This window comes from Vespa crabro, chromosome 2, assembly GCF_910589235.1.
Source record: "Vespa crabro chromosome 2, iyVesCrab1.2, whole genome shotgun sequence".
In the NCBI taxonomy this organism is placed as follows: domain Eukaryota; kingdom Metazoa; phylum Arthropoda; class Insecta; order Hymenoptera; family Vespidae; genus Vespa; species Vespa crabro.
Genome location: NC_060956.1, coordinates 627151 through 645000, shown reverse-complemented (window position 1 = coordinate 645000; position 17850 = coordinate 627151). Strand labels below are relative to the sequence as shown.

The window sequence follows — 17850 nt, the reverse complement described above, 5'->3', positions numbered from 1 at the left end:
TTAATTTAAACAAAAGAGGAAGAAAGAAAAAAAGAAGATTGAAAGATGTGGAAAAAACTTGATATCAGTGTGGAGTCCCTAAAGTGTCGAACGGAATACATACGAGAGACACACAGAGAGAGAGAGAGAGAGAGAGAGAGAGAGAACACACTTAAACGAGTCAGAAGAGCTTCGAGTTCTTATCTACATATGTATTTGCCTTTTTCCACTCATTCGTGGCATTATCGTTCGAGTCATTAAATGCCGTTGAATGTCTCCTCGAACAAAGCTGCGATAGATTTATCTTATTGGACATAGTTAACTAACGATTACATTTAACTTTTCTTCAGCTCCAGTCGAATTTAATCCTCATGAAAAATCATTAAAGTCGCCAAGTAGTTGAAGTAAATAAGTACATACATATGTTATGAATTTGAAAAGCAAATCACTAGGCATATTTCTATTCTGGTCTCCTACGCAAAACGATATCGCTACCGGCTGATGACTCGGCGAAGGAGACTTGTCATTTTACATATACACGCGTATTTTACATATATGTGCGTAATACACGCATGCACGCTTAGAGAAAGAGAGAGAGGGAGAGAGAGAAAGAGAGAGAGAGAGGGAGAGAGAGAGAGAGAGAGAGAGAGAGAGAGAAAGTCATACGCGTGTTAGCGGCCTCGTCGCGAATCGCACTCGCGCTCGAGGGTTTTTCCGAGTCATTAACTCGTTCCGCGAACGAGCCAGAATCGCGATAGCGCGCATTGCCGGAAGGAGGATCAAAGGAGGTGTTTATAAAAGCCGAACCTGCTCGCGAGACATAACGCTCGACGTTTTAAAGACGCTATTTCCCTCCCCACCCTCCCCCGTCTTCCTCCTCCTTCTCCTTAGGATCGCGATAAAGTAGCGTCGTTAAGGTTTACTTTGCCACCACTAAAAGCTCTACCAAACGATCACGATTACTCCGGGAAACTTTCCAAAAGGACTTTGGAACGTTATAATTTTTATCATATTACACGAAACATCCATATACGTGGATTAGAGATAAATAAAAGTGTCTTAATGAAATTTCAGTTAAATCCAAGTATCAAAAGAAATTCTTCTTTTCCTTGAACGAAGATGAAAATTACTATAGATTATTTCGACGAATGAAATATCTATCGTACGTTTCTTCGTTTTTAAGAATAAACTCAAAAGGATTCGTATTTCGCCGACTTTCGAGGAAGATCAAGACGACATAGACTATCGCCATTACCGACATTCGTTTCGTTCATCGAAAGGACCTATCTTTAGGAAAGATCGCTTATCTCATACTACCGTATTATCCGTGGATTCGTCCTTCCATTTGGCCGCACGGAAGTTTCCTTTTTCGGAAGAAAGACGAAACTGTAGGATTTCCGAGGGTAATGAGGTAAAACGGTCGATCGGTCTCGAAGTTATTTCGGTCCTGTGTCCGTGTAAACCTTACTACCTTTCTCTTGTTCTCTTTCTTGCAGAAATGTTTGGTCGTTAGCTTGTCATCGTGGCTGAACGTTCCTCTTCTTAGCTACGCTTTTACCCCCCTCCCCTCGCCTCCCCTCTCCCCGAATATATAAGTTTGCTAAAGGTTCTTACATTGCCTTTTCTTAACCGATGCCGTTCGCAGCAGGGAATCGTTCTATATTTATGGTAGTGGAACGTCAGTTTACTATCTCTCTCTCTCATTCTTTCCTGCAAAAGTACATTCACCCCAGCAAGGATCCGACCGATCCTTCCGCTCGTAGTACGTAGCTTCTGTTAGTTTCCTAGCTTTGACTTCGTTCGTTCGTTCGTACGTTCCTTTCACGACACGTGCTGAAAACAGGGACCCTCACGATAGTTCCTGCCATCTCTTACCCCCTCCTCCTCCTCCTCCTCCTCCTCCTTCTCTTCCCATTCACCACCCGGTGACTTCGCGACGAGCATTACGAACCCCTACGCGTGGATGTCCCTTCCTTTTCTTTCGCCTTTTGGTGAACCCGCTTATGCGCACGTGACGGCACACGTGCGTCGAATTGAACGTGTCCTTTCTATTTCTAATACATAGGTACCATACATATGTACTCGTGAAAAAGGTCTGTTGAAATCGATAAGACTAACGAAGATTTTCTTTTCTTCTTGCAGACATATTTCGATGTTCCCTTTTAATCAATATTCGTACGAAGAAGCATTATATCATCGATCGTAAATTAATTATACAATTGAAATGTATTATTATTATTATTATTACGTATAACAATATATCGTAATTGTTTTATAATGGTATTGGTCAAAGATCATGAAATTTTTCTAATATGTTTACCACGTGTCCTTGTTTCTTTCATTTTACGTGGTAAAATGAGTTTCGCCGTTGGAAATCGTTCTCGCCTTCTTTCTCTTGGCCGACGTAAGAGAAAAAGTAAGCTTGTCTCATAATATGGTATAGTTAAGGGGGCTACTATATGATTGTTATATACGTAAAGAGGTTTGAGTGGAGGTGAAGGGAAAGAGGCCATCGCCATGGCACACGTGGTATCTGCGTAGCATATGCGCAGATGGGGGTGTGTTAAAGGCATTAGAAAGAAGGAGAAGGCGCGCAGACGACTCGCCATCCGATGCTTGTCGGCCAGATGTCCTGAAAAAGGGCCAAGGAAATTCCCAAGGGCACCGACCGCCCTCGCAGAATATACCTATATTGGTATGTACGTGTGTGTATACGCCGTCGCTTGGAATCTGATATTTTTAAATTAGTCCTCCACGCCTTCCAACCGATCTCCTTTATTAGACCTTTTTCTCTAAGATACATATAATTAGGCAACTAATCGTTACCCTTTCACTCGTTCCACACCGATAATGTAGCACCTTCGAATATGAAGATGTTTCAGGAGTGATCAGAGTCTATTAGATCTTTTTTTCTTTTTTTAGAAGATAGAGTAGAACGTCGTTGTATTCCTTTCGAAGAATGAAAATCTATATTACGATTATATAGGGCGCCTTTACTACTATTAGCTTACTATTTGCTTGCGTTAACGGCGGAGAATTGATTTAATCGAATTAACGTTTTGAAAAATTTGCCAAAAAAGTGAAAAAAGGAAAAGAAATGACGAGTTTGCGAGCTAGGTAGGTAGGTCATTCTCCGGGGAATTTAGTCTACTCCTATATCCAAGTTGGTCGAATCTCTTGGCATAGGGGAAAGTCGAAATCGGCTTTTAGGAAGGTCGACCCACGGGACTAATAAGTCTGATTGCGTCAGCTGCGCGCGTCTTCATCGTTTCTGGCAGCGCGTAGTCGATATCTCGACGTGCTCTCCTCGTTGTCCTAGTACTCGGCCTCGCCCTCTCGTGATCCTGTCGTCTTTCTGCGGTCGAGTTGTTCGTCCCTGTGGATGGCACGTGAAAGATACGACGCGGTCTAATCCAAGAGGGCTTTGGGAACCAGATGGCCTCGTCGACGCCAATCAACTAATCCCTCCGTTACCCTGCTCTTGACATCCACCCTTGCCTCCAGTCTCTGCCTTCGCAGAGACTCTTCTTTTCTTTAAAATATTCGAGCAAAAATCTCGACGTTTCTACCTATCAACGATATGCATATTAACCGTTTTTCTTTCCTTTTCTTTTCTATCTATTTTCTTTCTTCTAGGACTCTGGTCGAAGCCAAACGATTTATATGAGAATTAATATGAGCTCTAACGTTGTTGCAATCGTTATAAACGAAACTATCTGACGTATAGACTCTTTCGAGAGCAAACACATCTGTTCCCGTGTTAAACGCAACCTGTCGTCCAACTTTGGCAGCCTCCTCGAACTTGTCTTTCCAACTTGTCGCGATTTGTCGTCCTCTTACCCCACATCGTTTCTCTCCTTCATCCGTTACTACTATATTCCTGAGCGCACTTACACCAAGCGTCGATAAATTTCATCTCTCCGACTAGAGCCTAGATACTTCTCTCCACCGATCAAATTGCTTCGTCATTCGGTTTACGGTTACCAACCGCATTCACCCTACACATCTTCCTTCGGAGCAATCTAAAAAGTCTATTTCTGATCTCACGACTCGTAATAGATACATCTCACGCGTTGCAAGGTGATTTATCTTTCGAGCTGCACCGATCAGATTAAATTGGCGTCCATGAGTTGGTGTTATTATCTAGAACCCTTTTTTTGCCCTCCATCGAGTAAGGTACTCTCCTTCCTGTTAATCTTGGACAATGCCAAATAGAAAGAGGGAGCCCGTATAATTTACGATTAACTCCCTTATCTGATACAACCTTTTACGAGCGGCTCTTGATATTCGAATCGTGATTATTATCAGACGTATTGAATCGAAGTCGAACGTGGAAGCACCTGGACGAGATGTCTATCTTCTCGAATCAATCTTTCGAAAGATTTTTCCATACATTCTTTTTTTCTCTTTTGCATTTTATTTGCGTAATCGATCGATGAAAACGAAGTAAACGAAGAAGTATCTTCGAAAAGAGGGTGAAAATTTAACGTCCTCGTTAAATTCTCTTGGATGTGTGAATAATGTGGAAAGGACGTTGCACCTTGTCCTCGCCGTCGCCGTGTCGTCGTCGTCGTCGTCGTCGTCGTCGTCGTCGTCGTCGTCGTCGTCCTTCTCCTCCACCTTCCCTTGCCTCCTCCTCGCTTAGTTTATAATCTCTAAATATTTGATGGGCGGACCGTGTGGTCGCTCTCGCATCTGCGCCGGTGTCAGCTTCAATTATTAAAGCTCTGCCATATGTCCTCTCTCTCTCTCTCTCTCTCTCTCTCGGTTATCTCCTTCCCCTTCCACTTTCCTACATTGTCAATGCCTTGGTTTCACCCTTTTCTAGTACTTGCAACGATTATTATTTCTCTAAACAATCTATTCATTTCGCATCGTTACTTTTTCAACAATTTCTCATTTTGAATAATCTCGTCAAATCCTTTTTGTCATTATTATTTCCAACGTGGTTCGTCGTGGTAACATAAAATCGATAAACTTTTTAGCAGATTTAACGTTATAAGGCTATCGTTGCGAAAGGCGGCCAAATGCCACTCGATATATAAACCATAGTTACTCCCTTTTGCTATCGCAACACCACCGTCACTAACCTCTCCACCCTACCCCTTGCAACACCCTTCCCACAAAGAGCAGGCTGTTACCGAGCGACTTATTAAACGAGATTGCCCTTGTAAAACAGTTGGTCGTGGATTCGGACCACCTCTCCCCTTTCTCTCTCTCTCTCTCTCTCTCTCTCTCTCTCTCTCTCTCTCGCGATGACAGATGGGTACATGTATGTAAAGATTATATAGAAATATATATATGGATGTACGTTTACATGTACCAATTCAGAGGGATCCTGCGAACGATTAAAAAAGAAAAAAAAAAAAGAAAGAAAAAAAAGAAAAAAGAAAAAGAATGAAAAAAGGATAAATAAATAACGAACGAAAAAAGAAAACAAAAGAAATAGGATGCATCGTGGAATTTTATATCTTGTATGGAAATAGAAAAAAAAAAAAAAAAAAAAAAAAAAAGAAAAAGTATAACAATTTTATTTCCAATACTTCTTTTTCCCTTGTTTCTCTTCTTTTTTCATTTTTTCTCTTTTGTTTTTTTGTTTTCTTTTTTTTTCGTTTTGTTTTTTTTTCATTTCATATCCACCGCAGAACGAACAAAATATTTATAGGTATGTCTGACAGGCTCGTGAAGATATCTATACGTTCATCGGCATCAAATGTCGATTCAGGCCGATCATTTTTCTTCAACAACAAGATCGTCTGAAAATGAAAGTGTACACGAGATATATATTATCCCGAATTAGATATAATATTAGAATAATGACATGGGTTTCTATGGAAAAGAAAGAAAGAAAAAAAAAAAATGTCATTTGTACAAAACGTATTTAACGTTACAACCGATGCGTCAAAAGAATACTTTGCAATTAGTTCGACGTTTGTATATGAGCTCGATCGTATTCACTTCGATCCATAGACTGCAAACTATGATTATGATTGAAAAGGACATACAAATAGACGAATTGATTGACAGATGGATATATGAATGGATGGATGGATGGATGGATGGATGGATGGATGGATGGATAGGAAGATAGATAGACAAATCTAGGAAGGAATGGTTAGAGGTAGCACATTTCTGATTGGACAGGCACGACAGTAGTGCGTATGTTCTATACGCTCTGCACGTTTAATTCGAGTAATGCGATAGTAGTCGGAATAGAATCCGATGTTCGCGAGGTAAATTCTGAATTATGATACGCTCGTGCACTCTCCGTTCTGCAATCTCGTTTGTTTTAGCTCGTAGATCCGTTTCATTAAAATTTGAAATCAAAAAAGAAAGGAAAGAAGAAGAAATGGATACGACATTTCATTGTTTCCTTTTCTCATTGACGCACAGTCAGGATTTATGTCACATTCATTGAAAAAAAAAAAAAAAAAAGAAAAAAAAAAAAAATTATTCCCTTCGCGAACGTTTTATCGTTCGTGACAAAAAAGAAAAAACGACGGACAATCATCCAACATCCAACAACCATCTTGTTTTTCCTTGTCAGTTATCACAATGAAAAGCCGTTATTATTGACTCGACCCGCAGGAGAGTATGCGTGTCGCCCGATGGAAATCACATATTCCGTGCGACTTGCCTCCGTCTCCCTTCTTCCCTCACCGGTTTGCTTGCCAATAACCCCCTTATAGTTGCCCCTTTCTATTCCTACTGTCGCTGGCAGTATTGGTTACGTGATAGTGTCGGTGTACTGGTTCGTACTACGCCCCTGACGTCCGATAACACGATAGCGTCGCGCCATTAGCTCAGCCGTGTCTGTCAGAAGACACGTGCTGTTTCAATTACGCTGTCATAAGGGTAGCACAGTGCAAGAAAAGTAAACGAGAGAGAGAGAGAGAGAGAGAGAGAGCTAAGTTTGTTCTCTTTCTCTCTCTCTCTCTCATATTTTTCTTTTTTCTTTACTCTTCTTTCCTTTTTCTTAAAGCTAAATCATAGATATTTAAAATTATATTGATTTCTTTCTTCTTTTCTTTCTTCTTTTCTTTCTTCTTTTCTTTCTTCTTTTCGACAAAAATTATTCATTATTGCAAGATGTTTATACCTAGTTTGAAAGAAAAGAAAAAAGAAAAGACAAAAAAAATGTATAAAATACCGAAGGATCAGAAAATAAGATCGAGTTGGATTCGTGGAAAGGTCAAAGATCGTTCCAGAGACGAAACAGTGAAGTCTTTATTGTTCGAGCACGTTCTTTATTTGCATTTCGAGTGGGCCGCGCGTATACATATATATCGAGGGATGTGGAATAGCGAGATCGATGACGATACAATCACTCCTTGTTCCCGTCAAGGAGTGCGAAGGGTGTACAACGCGACATTGCTGCATTGGTTGTGCAATGTGACGAGGTTGTAATATCTATCGTACGAAGACGTACGTACATATGTACGATAAACGTGGAAACCATGGACGTGCCGGATCAACCGCTTTGTCTCCTGGAACATTCAAATTTGTTTATCGAATTATCTTTACCCGATAAACGTTGATCCTTGTATTAGAAATTAAAATTAATAAGTACATATCGATTAGATAGATTTTTCAATTTATCAAATTATCAATCTAATATGTCGTTATAATATTTATATATTATTCTCGTGGAAAAGATTGCTTTCTTGATCAAATTAATCGTCAGAAGGGCTTATTCTCACGACGCTACGTACGTACATGCGTACGTGCATGTATGTATTTATGTATATATGTATGTACATAGAGGAGGAGCCAAACAGAGAAAGAGAGCGAGAGAGAGAGAGAGAGAGAGATCGAATGAGAGAGGAGGAATTTAGCTCGAACCTGTGCTTGTTTACAATCACGTACGTCAGAGGCCTCATTGACGATAGGTCGTCTTTGTCAACAGGATGCAATGACATCCCCTTTGTTTACGTTAGCCGTCGCATCACTTCGACAAATCACTTTGAATACCAACGCGACCGTGTTCGTAGTGAATTTGCAAAGAGCAGGTGCTCGTCCGATGACGATCCGAGAAAAAATTCGAGTCCTTCTTTTGTAGATCTTCTTAGAATACAGAGAACAATGGATCTCGCGAGATCGATAGGATAAAAAAAGATCGTTAAGCAGATTACGTAGGTATTTAGGTACATATGTATAGACTTTTCTTCGGGGACGGGGGAGAGGGAGGGGAGAGGGACAGAGAGAGAGAGAGAGAATAAGGAAGCATCGTAAATATGCACAAGAGGCTCGTTGTATCTTCGAATCTGTGACGGAGTCACCCAGGCTACGGCTGTTCCATCGTCAAGCGCATACGATACCGTTCTCGAATGACCGAACAAACGTTTCAGTGTTTTTCACGTTTCGACCGATCCTACGGCGCCAGTCTGGAAAAGCAAAGAAAGAAAGAAAGAGGGAGAAAGAAAGAGAGAGATCTCAGGCAGTGATGCTAGGATAGTCCTTCCTGCCACTTCGTTCGTTGCTAAATTCCTGAAAAAGGAACTCCACACGTGCTTTCTAAAAGTCGAGTGGACAGATGGCAATTACGGGGAAGGACTCTTTTCGACCCACCCACGAATGTTCTTTTTTCAACGTGCCCGAGCTCTTTTTAATCTCATATTGAAAACTTAAGCGTCGCGTCTCCTTAAGTTAAGAGTCATTTTGAAAATTTTTCTAACATTTAACTAAGCAGGAAATCGTTGAACGATCATCATGCGGGACTACCGAAACGATTAGTCTCCGTCGAAGCGCATCGTCCTGTCCTCGTTAACTCCAATTCCGAGCAGTGAAAGTGAAAACAAATTGAGGATCGGATCCCAAGAAATGGCTCCCCTCTCGATCTTGTAGAATGTAAGTTATCGGGAAGGAATGACAGGCAAAGGACAGGCCAGGTTTCCGGCAATGGTACGTTCGTCTTATCGGCAGCTGCATTTCTCGCGATTATATGTAGGTAGGTAGGTAGGTAGGTAGGTAGGTAGTAGATAGATTTAATTATCACCCGGAAGTTTGAATTTATTCTTCGAGGTCGCACGTACTACGTCATTCGATCGTCGAGAGGAATTAATCGTCGAGATTAAGTGAGCGAAAGGAGATCTGTTTAAAGAGATTTCAAAGGAAGAGAATATCAATATCGTCATTGACAAATCGATCGAGAGTTCGATCGTCTTTGCCGAACAGATGAAAAGATCTTTCGAATCTCGTCGATTCGAAGATTGAAGAATTTAATAGCCGGTTAAGAAAGGAGCTTTCGATTCTTCCGCTAAATTATGGAATGAAAGAGAGGAAGAGGAAGGAGGAACGCATTGTTGCGAGGAAGCAGGTGGTTCTCTCCTTTTTGGCATCTTCGTTGGATATAATCTTTTTATTATTATTTATTTGGAGTCCCTGCAAAAGGTAGTATCATCGAGGCGAGAGCGTGCGTGTCATCGTTGGACGAGGGCATTCGAATAATTCGCGTGGCTCGTTGCTCGCCTCTCTCTCTCTCTCTCTCTCTCTCTCTCTCTCTCTCTCGAAGCACCTGTCGCCCGTGAAAATGCATACTCTTGGGGAATGTCAGGTGTCGTTGTTGTTCCTCCTTCGGAGTACTCGTCTGGCTGCTTTGCCTGCAGCGGCTGATCCGAAAGAGCGAATCGATCGCACACGCACACATACGTACGAATAAATAGCTATCCGTAAGTGCATGCATACCACGTACAACGAGATATTACTCTCGTATTCGATAAATAAGTCCTCTCAAGCGAAATTTCGAAAGGCGATACTTTCCTTCCGAATACTATCCCACGATACCTTGTAAACGATCGAGCAACCACCTTGACGATCGTTTAAGGTTTCCATCGTGAGTACTACTCGTTGATACTTTTATAGAAAGTCCTCTTGGCGGAGAAATGTCACGTGGCGGAATTGGTATAATTACCTTTTTTTTTCTCCTCTCGAATAATTTCATAAGGAAAACCAAAAAGAAGAGAGATGAAGGATCTTAATCATTGGTTACAAGAGCCAAGTTGAAAAATATTTTTCTCTTTTTTTTCTTTCTTTTTTTTTCTCTCTCAAGGAAAAGAGAAATCAATAAAATTGGAACGCCCCTGACACATTGGACACGTTTCTTTTCCAAAGGGGATGGTTCGAAGGGGTATGAAGATCGAACGACGACGAGTCGTTTTTCAGGATCAAATGAGAGACAAGAGCTCGAGTTAAATGGAAAGCAAAGAAACAGACCGGCTAGGAGGCTAGGCGAGAGAATCGTATTTTCTCGTCTAATTAGCGTTGGCAGGCGTTGTAACCGCAGGTGCTCGGCTTTTATTCGTCCATGCGCGCCGGAAAGCAACAACAGCTGAAGCCGTGCTCCACCTATGTATATATATATATATATATATATATATATATATATATATATATCTTTTGTGGTTTCTAACGCCAGTTGTAAATTTTCAGAGTTGGCGCGCCTTGCCAATTGCTCGAAACGAAGTGCCCGAAGTAACCGGCCGCGAATCCTCGCTAGCCACGACGAAAGCTGTTCTTCTAGCCCTTTATTCGCCTCGGAATTTCCGAAATTCGAGTCGCATCTGTGGCCACGATTTCGTGGTTCGACCACGTTCTTCACGATCCATCCACCGGAAATTATTTCTTTCCTTGATTATTCTACCGATTCATGGTTTCGCGCTCTTCAAATTTCAATGCTCCTTCGATCGATACTTTGAGAAAGCATACAATTACCTCTGAGGAGTACCTCTAACCTTCGTGTAATTTCATTTTATTATGTTTATTTTGCGAGTAAGATCCTTCGTTATATAAAATTGTATGGAATGGTTAAATATAATAATCATAATATAATCATGCGAAGAGAAACGATTACGGCGCGTTCGTTATCGGCTCGTTCGTACGGTCATCATCCTTTCTCTCTTTCTCTCTCTCTCTCTCTCTAACTATCTATCTATCTTTCGACTCGAAGAAGAAGAAAACGGTAAGACGGTATTTCACCCGAAGCGGAGAAGACGGTAGCGGGGCATTTTCGTTCGGCATTGGAATTCGAGAACGCACGTGCGTGAGCCCGACGTTTGGCCGGTAGGAGGCTAGCATTAAAAGTTTATAGTAGTAATTTGTATCCCTTCGGGGCCTCTTTCTCTCTCTCTCTCTCTCTTTCTCTTTCATCGAAGATCGGCGAACGCTCCCACGCTTGGCGCAGTTATGTGATAATGGACCAACACGGAATCTCTTCTTTTCCTTTTTCTTTTTTTCTTTTAACTTACGCGTGACGGTTGCCACTGATCGGACCAATTTATTTATCGGCACGATTTAGCAAGATAGAAAAGAACGGAGATAGAGATTATCGCCGATGGCATGCATAAATTCTTAAGGATCGATTAAATATACATATATATACTCAATCAAAATTAGCTCGACGTTCGAGAGGCATCGATTAGAAATTTTTCCTTGGGATAATTGTTTGCCTCGTTTAAATGCGATAAAAGATCGATTCGATCGACGATAAAGAAAGGGAGACATTGACTCGTCTTTTTTTTGCGAAAAGAGTACGATATATATATATATATATATATATATATATATATATATATATATAGAGAGAGAGAGAGAGAGAATGAGAGCGAAGAGAGAACAGGTGCGTTTAATCGCGGCCACGGCGTGAACGACGACGACGACGATATCCTACGAATTTCGAAGGCATTCGGTCTCATAAAACCGTATATGGTGGCATTGCCACCGGGCTCTCGAAGAGTTATCAAGGAGAACTGGATCACGACGAAGAGGGTCAACGAACGAACGTTTCGTGTTCGCGAATTAAAGAAAAAGAAAGATTAGGAAGAAGTCACCCCGGCAATGATATTTCATTGGATTAATATCGTGTTCGTTGGATTAATCGAGAAATTAATTTTCCTATTGTTTTCGTAATTAATATCCAGATGTTTTTGTTTTTTTTTTTTTTTTTTTCTTTAACTTCTTCTTCCTCTTGAACGTTATCTCTCATAGCAATCTCCAGAATTACTCTCCTCCGGCTACTGTGATCTCTCATGGACCGAGAAACCGTTCGCGTGGGTGAGTCGTGGGAAAGGTATACTGCGTTACTTCTGCTTCGACTCCGCGTTCCGCTTCTTCTCTATTGGTGTTTACATAAGCAGAGCCGCTGCTCATAAGCGTATAATATACCGTATAACGTAGGTGAAGAGAGTATCTTTGCTCGTCCGAGTATAATGAATAAAACGATACCGTGGAATCCATTATCGCTTCGTGCGGTCTCTAAGATTTTACTCAGAGACGAAGTAGGCACACTCTTATTTAACGGCACGCACTTCTCTTCATACTTATTAATATACTCGACTCCGTGGGACATTGATTTTTCGACCTTTCCCTAAGCGAAACCTAAAAGAAATCTCATATTTTATCACGGTAAACAGAACACAGACGTAAAATTCGTTTTGATTTGTATATTTCCATCGCACGTAAAAATAGAGATATTTCGTAAAAATGGTTAACTCAGTATTACCGTCATATGTCATAAATCTTGTATAGAATAAAGAAATAAAAGTGGTAGAAAGAATTTTCGTTTCTTTCCTTTTGCTTTTTTTACTTTTTCTTTTTTTTCTTTTTCTTTTTTTCTTTCAAAGTGTAAAACAGATATTTGCAAGAGAGTCAGCGGTCTGTTCTCACGCTGTCCGTTAGCGTCAAAAACGTCGGCGTTCACTTTCGGATAATCCGTGAACGACGATTATGCATCACGTAGAGTTCGCGTGAGCACGAAAATTGTTCGGTCATAGAATGCATGAAAGAGAGATAAAGATAGGGAGGGAGGGAGGGAGAGAGAAAGAGATGAGCCCTGGGCAGTCGAGGAAAGTGCGGGACCTGCCACGGAATAAATTCATCGAAATTATGCGGCCACGTGCTGCCATTTTGCGAGTTTAACGCAGAAATCGTATAGGAGTTTCTTCTTCCTCTTCTTCCGCTTAGCATTGCTTAGCTACCTGAAGTATATATTCCGTAGTAAGGCCCCAGAGGGCCCTTTTTCTCAAGATGCACCTGAACCACCCGAAGGTAATCGAATGACAGGTGAGCCTTGCTTTTCAACGCAACCGATCGTCTGCCTATTCGGCACGGTTTGCCTTTTCCCCCTCCCCCACCACCTTATCTTCCATTAGACAGTAGATATTACGTTCTATGTATAGGTAGAGAAAGAGAGAGTTCTACTACTCGCAAAGAAATACCTATCATCGTGCGCCCGTTGAACGTAGAAAAGACTAACATTGGACACGCGGTGAGTCGCGATAATCCCTTGATCCTCCAACGATTTAATTCAATTTCAAACGTTTCCATCGTTCCCTTCCACCAAGATTCCTCCGAGTCACCGAACGGAGATCGAATATTACTTAAGCGACAAGCTTAAATATCTCGCAGAACGATAAGATTTTTTTCTTACTCGGACAGTTCTTTTTTTCTTTTCTCTTTTCTTTTCTCTTTTCTGTTTTTTCTTCTTCTTTTTTTCTTCTTCTTTTTTTCTTCTTTTTTTCTTCTTTTTTTTTCTTTTTTTTTCTTTTTTTTTTTTTTATGCACGACTGACTCTTTCGGAACAGAAGAAAAGGTAGTTTAATCCGAAAAGAGGGATACGGCGAGAAGAATAGTGCTTTTGAACGGGATTCCGGTTGGATCCACAATCGCGCTGATCCGATCGCCGTCTTCTGCACCCTTACACGACGGTGTGTCGTTGATGTTGCGGCTAAAAAAGGAAAGAAAAAAAGAAAAGAAAAAGGGAACGAGAGATAGGGTGCCTATGGTATGGCGGTGGTGACTGCCCGCTGAGAGTTGGCGCCTACACATTTCCAGACACACCTGTGCCTATTCTCGTGCCTCCCGTTTTTCTTTTCTTCTCTCTTTAATTCTTCCTTCTCGTCTCGAAGCGTATAAATAAAGAAATAAAAAAAAAAAAAAAAAAAGAAAGGGAAGAAAAAAAAAACATTTTTTTTTTATCGCTGGACCGCCCTGTCTCTGTCACGAGTAACAATCAACACCGAATGTTGTAACATCCTTCGATACTTTCGAAAGTTCTTTAAATCGTATCGATAATTTTCCTCCTACAAAAAATTCTTTCGGAATCTTCGACAAACGGTATTTTTTCTCCTTTTCAAAAAAAAAAAAAAAAAAAAAAAAAAAAAAAAAAAAAAAAAAACAAAAAAACAAAAAAACAAAAAGAAAGAAAAGGACTAGGAGACGTATTTACGTATCTCAGAATTGCTCTCGCACGTACAGCCTCCCTATTTGTATGATCTTCTCGCAGAATAAACAACTGAAGCAAAATGCCCAAAGAATTGGGTAAAACGAAGAGAATAAATATCTACCAGTCATCTTTACAAATCAAAGACTTTTACTAAAAGTCTTTTAAAAAGCCTAAATCCTCGCGACAATATGATCGATCTACTAGGGTAGTGCCGTTGGTTGGTCTTATTTCTTCCAGAAAATATTTAACACCTGGGTGAAGTAAAGCAGCAATTTGGTTGATAGTCTCTCTACGTGACTGGGTTCCTTTTGGAGAAGCTTAAAACGTTACCGTGGTTTCTCGGACCTCGTCAGGTGGCGTAGTACATGTCCGCAGGTTCCTGTCCTGCGTCCACTTTAGCCCACTTTCTTTTTCAATGCCAACTTGGTCGGCCACGTTCATACATACGCTTTTCGTTTCCCTCCTTGGAAAAACCGGAATCTCAGGTATTTCCTGGTTCTCCTCTCGCACAAACAGCTTCGATCTCGAAACGCTCATCAGACTCGCATCTCGTCTTTGCCTCGCGTCCTTCGCGGCTTCGACGAGCAAAAACTTGACGCTCCGGGAGTCTCACACTCCCTGTTCAGGCTCAAGGTCGGCATTAAATTGTATTCTTCGTGCACGTGCGTATGCCCAATCTTATGGTACGGATAGCCTCGATTACCCATCCACTTGATGTTTTCTTCTCGTCGCGTTTTGAATTACGTCTGATAAATTATCCAATAGGAGGATACGCGAAAACTATCGCGGGTCATTCACTTTTCTGAATAAAGTTTTAGCGAATCGGACTGCTAGGGAATCAACAGGTGGATATCGAAAGTAAGAGGGAGAGACAGATAGAGAGAGACAGGGAGAGGGAGGGAGAGAAAGAGAAAGAGAGGGGGATAAAAGAGTGAGCGATAAAATATAGCGAAAGAAAAAAAAGAAAAAGAGAGAAAGAGAGAGTGAGAGAAAGAGACAAAGAGGACTCGGCATCGTGGAATCTCTTTGAACGGCTTTCTCTGGTACTGCTCCTTCGTTCGATCGTATTTCATCGTCGTACATGCGTGGCAGCGCTTATTTCTCACGTTCTTAAAGCCCGGAGGGCTTTGGCTTCCTGACTTACGGACCTTGAAACCCGTGCCACGAATTACGCAGGAACGAACGTTTTCCTCCTTCGCGTATATATATATATATACATATATATACATATATATATATATATATATATATATATATATATATATACATGTATATGCGTATATAAGTTGCCAACGTGGCTTTACCTCTTCGTGCATATAGCGCATTCGTAAGTACTTACACTCGTACGCCGAGATAATTGCGTAGGAACATTGAGAGAAATAATCTACGATGGATCGGACATCTCGATCCTGGCAGCCTCTTCTTTACCGTTCTCGGTGGTTTTCTATTAATAAACGAGGATCCGAGCTGGCCATGGTCGAGAGAGGAGCTTTCTTTGCCGGTGATATCGCCGGCGCTCGAGGCTTCTTCGAGCCTGTGCGTATCGAACCTGTGCTACTTCGTTTTGCCCGTTCCACGAAACTTCCTGATGATTCTCATCGATCTCATTCGATTCAATGTCTTATATATGTACCTAACGATCTAAACGATCATTAAGGCTTATATCATTCACAATATTTATAAACGTACCTATCATTTCATTTTCAATGATTCAGATTTAATATTCAAATTTAACGTTAATTTGTTTCTACTCTCTTATCCTCTCTCTCTCTCTCTCTCTCTCATTAGATCGATAATTAATAGGAATATTAGTGCTTCTTCGAGTAGATGGTGCTTGCTATCTCTTTGATAATACAACTTGTTTTCCTCCTTACATGATTAATTTCAATAATTATATGAATATATTTCAGAATGAGAGAAAGAGAGAGAGAGAGAGAGAGAGAGAGAGAGAGAGAGAGAATTTATCCTCCATTCGTCGTTTTCTCGATCTTCTCAAAGTCGTAAATTAAGAGGAACGCCAATTATCCGTCGCGTTTGCGTAATTCATTTAAAAGAGCCTTTGGATGTGTATATCCGTAGGTGGGGTAAGAGGAACTGGCTTCTTCTCGAATATCGCCTTCGTCGTCGTGGCGATGATGGAGGGTTGGAATGGAACGGTTGGGAAAGAGGAGAAGAGAAGGAACGCTCTTTTCGGTCCAAGTGCTACAGGTGCAGTGGAGCCTGAGAGCGAAGCACTCGTTAAATGCGCCACGATGCACCTGCCGCGGCATCATTCATTGCCTCTATTTTCCTCTCATTCTATTTATCTCTCTTTCTCTCTCAAACTCTTTCCAGTCCCATCGGCAACACGATCCAAACGTGCCATCATCTTCGAGTCCCCTTGACTCTCCCCTCTGTCTTTCCTTCTCATTCTTTCTTTCTTTCTTCTTTCCTTCTTATTTTTCGTTTTCTCTCTCTCTCTCTCTTTCTTTTTTTTCTTTCCTTCCTTCTCATCTTCGTTTCCATTATTACCACTCGACATCTTCTCCCCTCTTAATCTCTTGCGTTTCCTTCGTGACCATCCATGTCCCAGCTCAGTCCCAATGCGAAAGAATCTATATAACGTTACTCTTCACTGGATTCGCAGACAAGGTCGGAATCTTTTGCAATCGAGGCCAACAGAGAAACGAGCTATTGGAATTTGAAATTGATATAAATACTCGCATTCATCGTTCATCTATTGTTAATTTATATTCTTTCTATCTGATCTTAACGATTTAATTCTATAATCGTTCGATTCTGCAACATTGTAGGAAAAAGAAAAAAGAAAAGAAAAAGATACTTTAAGAATAAAACGTCCAAGAATTTTATCAGGAGGTATTAAGTGTTAGACGAGGAAAAGGGAGATATAAATGATGAAAAGAAGAATCAAAACAATAATGTGACAAATTATTATAGAGTTTTATTCGATCGATTCTTTGATTTCTATGAATGAATAAACGACTATATAAATTCTTCACCCAATGATTTCGAATTCTGTCGAATTGTTCTCCTTTTACGCGACGCAATTTAGGTAAAATGAAACGATAATAAGAGCTCCTATTGACCTTCGTATCCTTTCCCAAGAGAATCGTGTTTTATTCTTGTTAGATCTTATCCCAACAAATCGATTACTATAAGAAATTTTACATATATTTTTGAACATCGTCTTGGTGTCATGAAAATATATTACATCTATTATGCACGAGAATATCGTGTTGGTTCATAGAATATTTTTTTGCACTCACCCTTCCAGCCGTCCAAGTTACTTACAACAGGTGCTTGTAGATGCACAATGTTTTAACGATGGATACCGAGGAGATATCGATTTCAAAGCTTGAAGAACCGACGGACAATCGTTGCACTGCGGGATACGTCCTCCCCCCTGGGACTCTTCGTGGGAGTGGTAAGAGATATCTACGGGAGAATTCTCTTATCCCATACGCTTCCTTCCCGTAGAAAATTTACGAATGGACCTGAGACTGCACGTTTCTCCGATCTTCTTATGATCCTTCTTCGCATTGGACGCCAACGATAAATTCTAAAGGTGTCCTTGTAAAACAATCCGAAGGAAGGAATATCGCATTTAAACTTTTATGTTCTTTTTCCCTTTTTTCTTTTCCTTTTTCTTTTTT

General features: G+C 40.8%; 1 protein-coding gene across 1 annotated transcript in view; it reads left to right on the top strand.

The window, feature by feature from the left end:
• The window catches only part of LOC124422036, a 51815-nt gene extending 34456 nt beyond the window's left edge, over positions 1 to 17359 (top strand). The window contains exon 4 of the mRNA XM_046957920.1: positions 16277 to 17359. Within this exon, the coding sequence (XP_046813876.1) occupies positions 16277 to 16581 (305 nt within the window). The 3' untranslated portion in view covers positions 16582 to 17359. The remainder of the gene's footprint in view (positions 1 to 16276) is intronic.
• Positions 17360 to 17850: the final 491 nt, after the last annotated feature.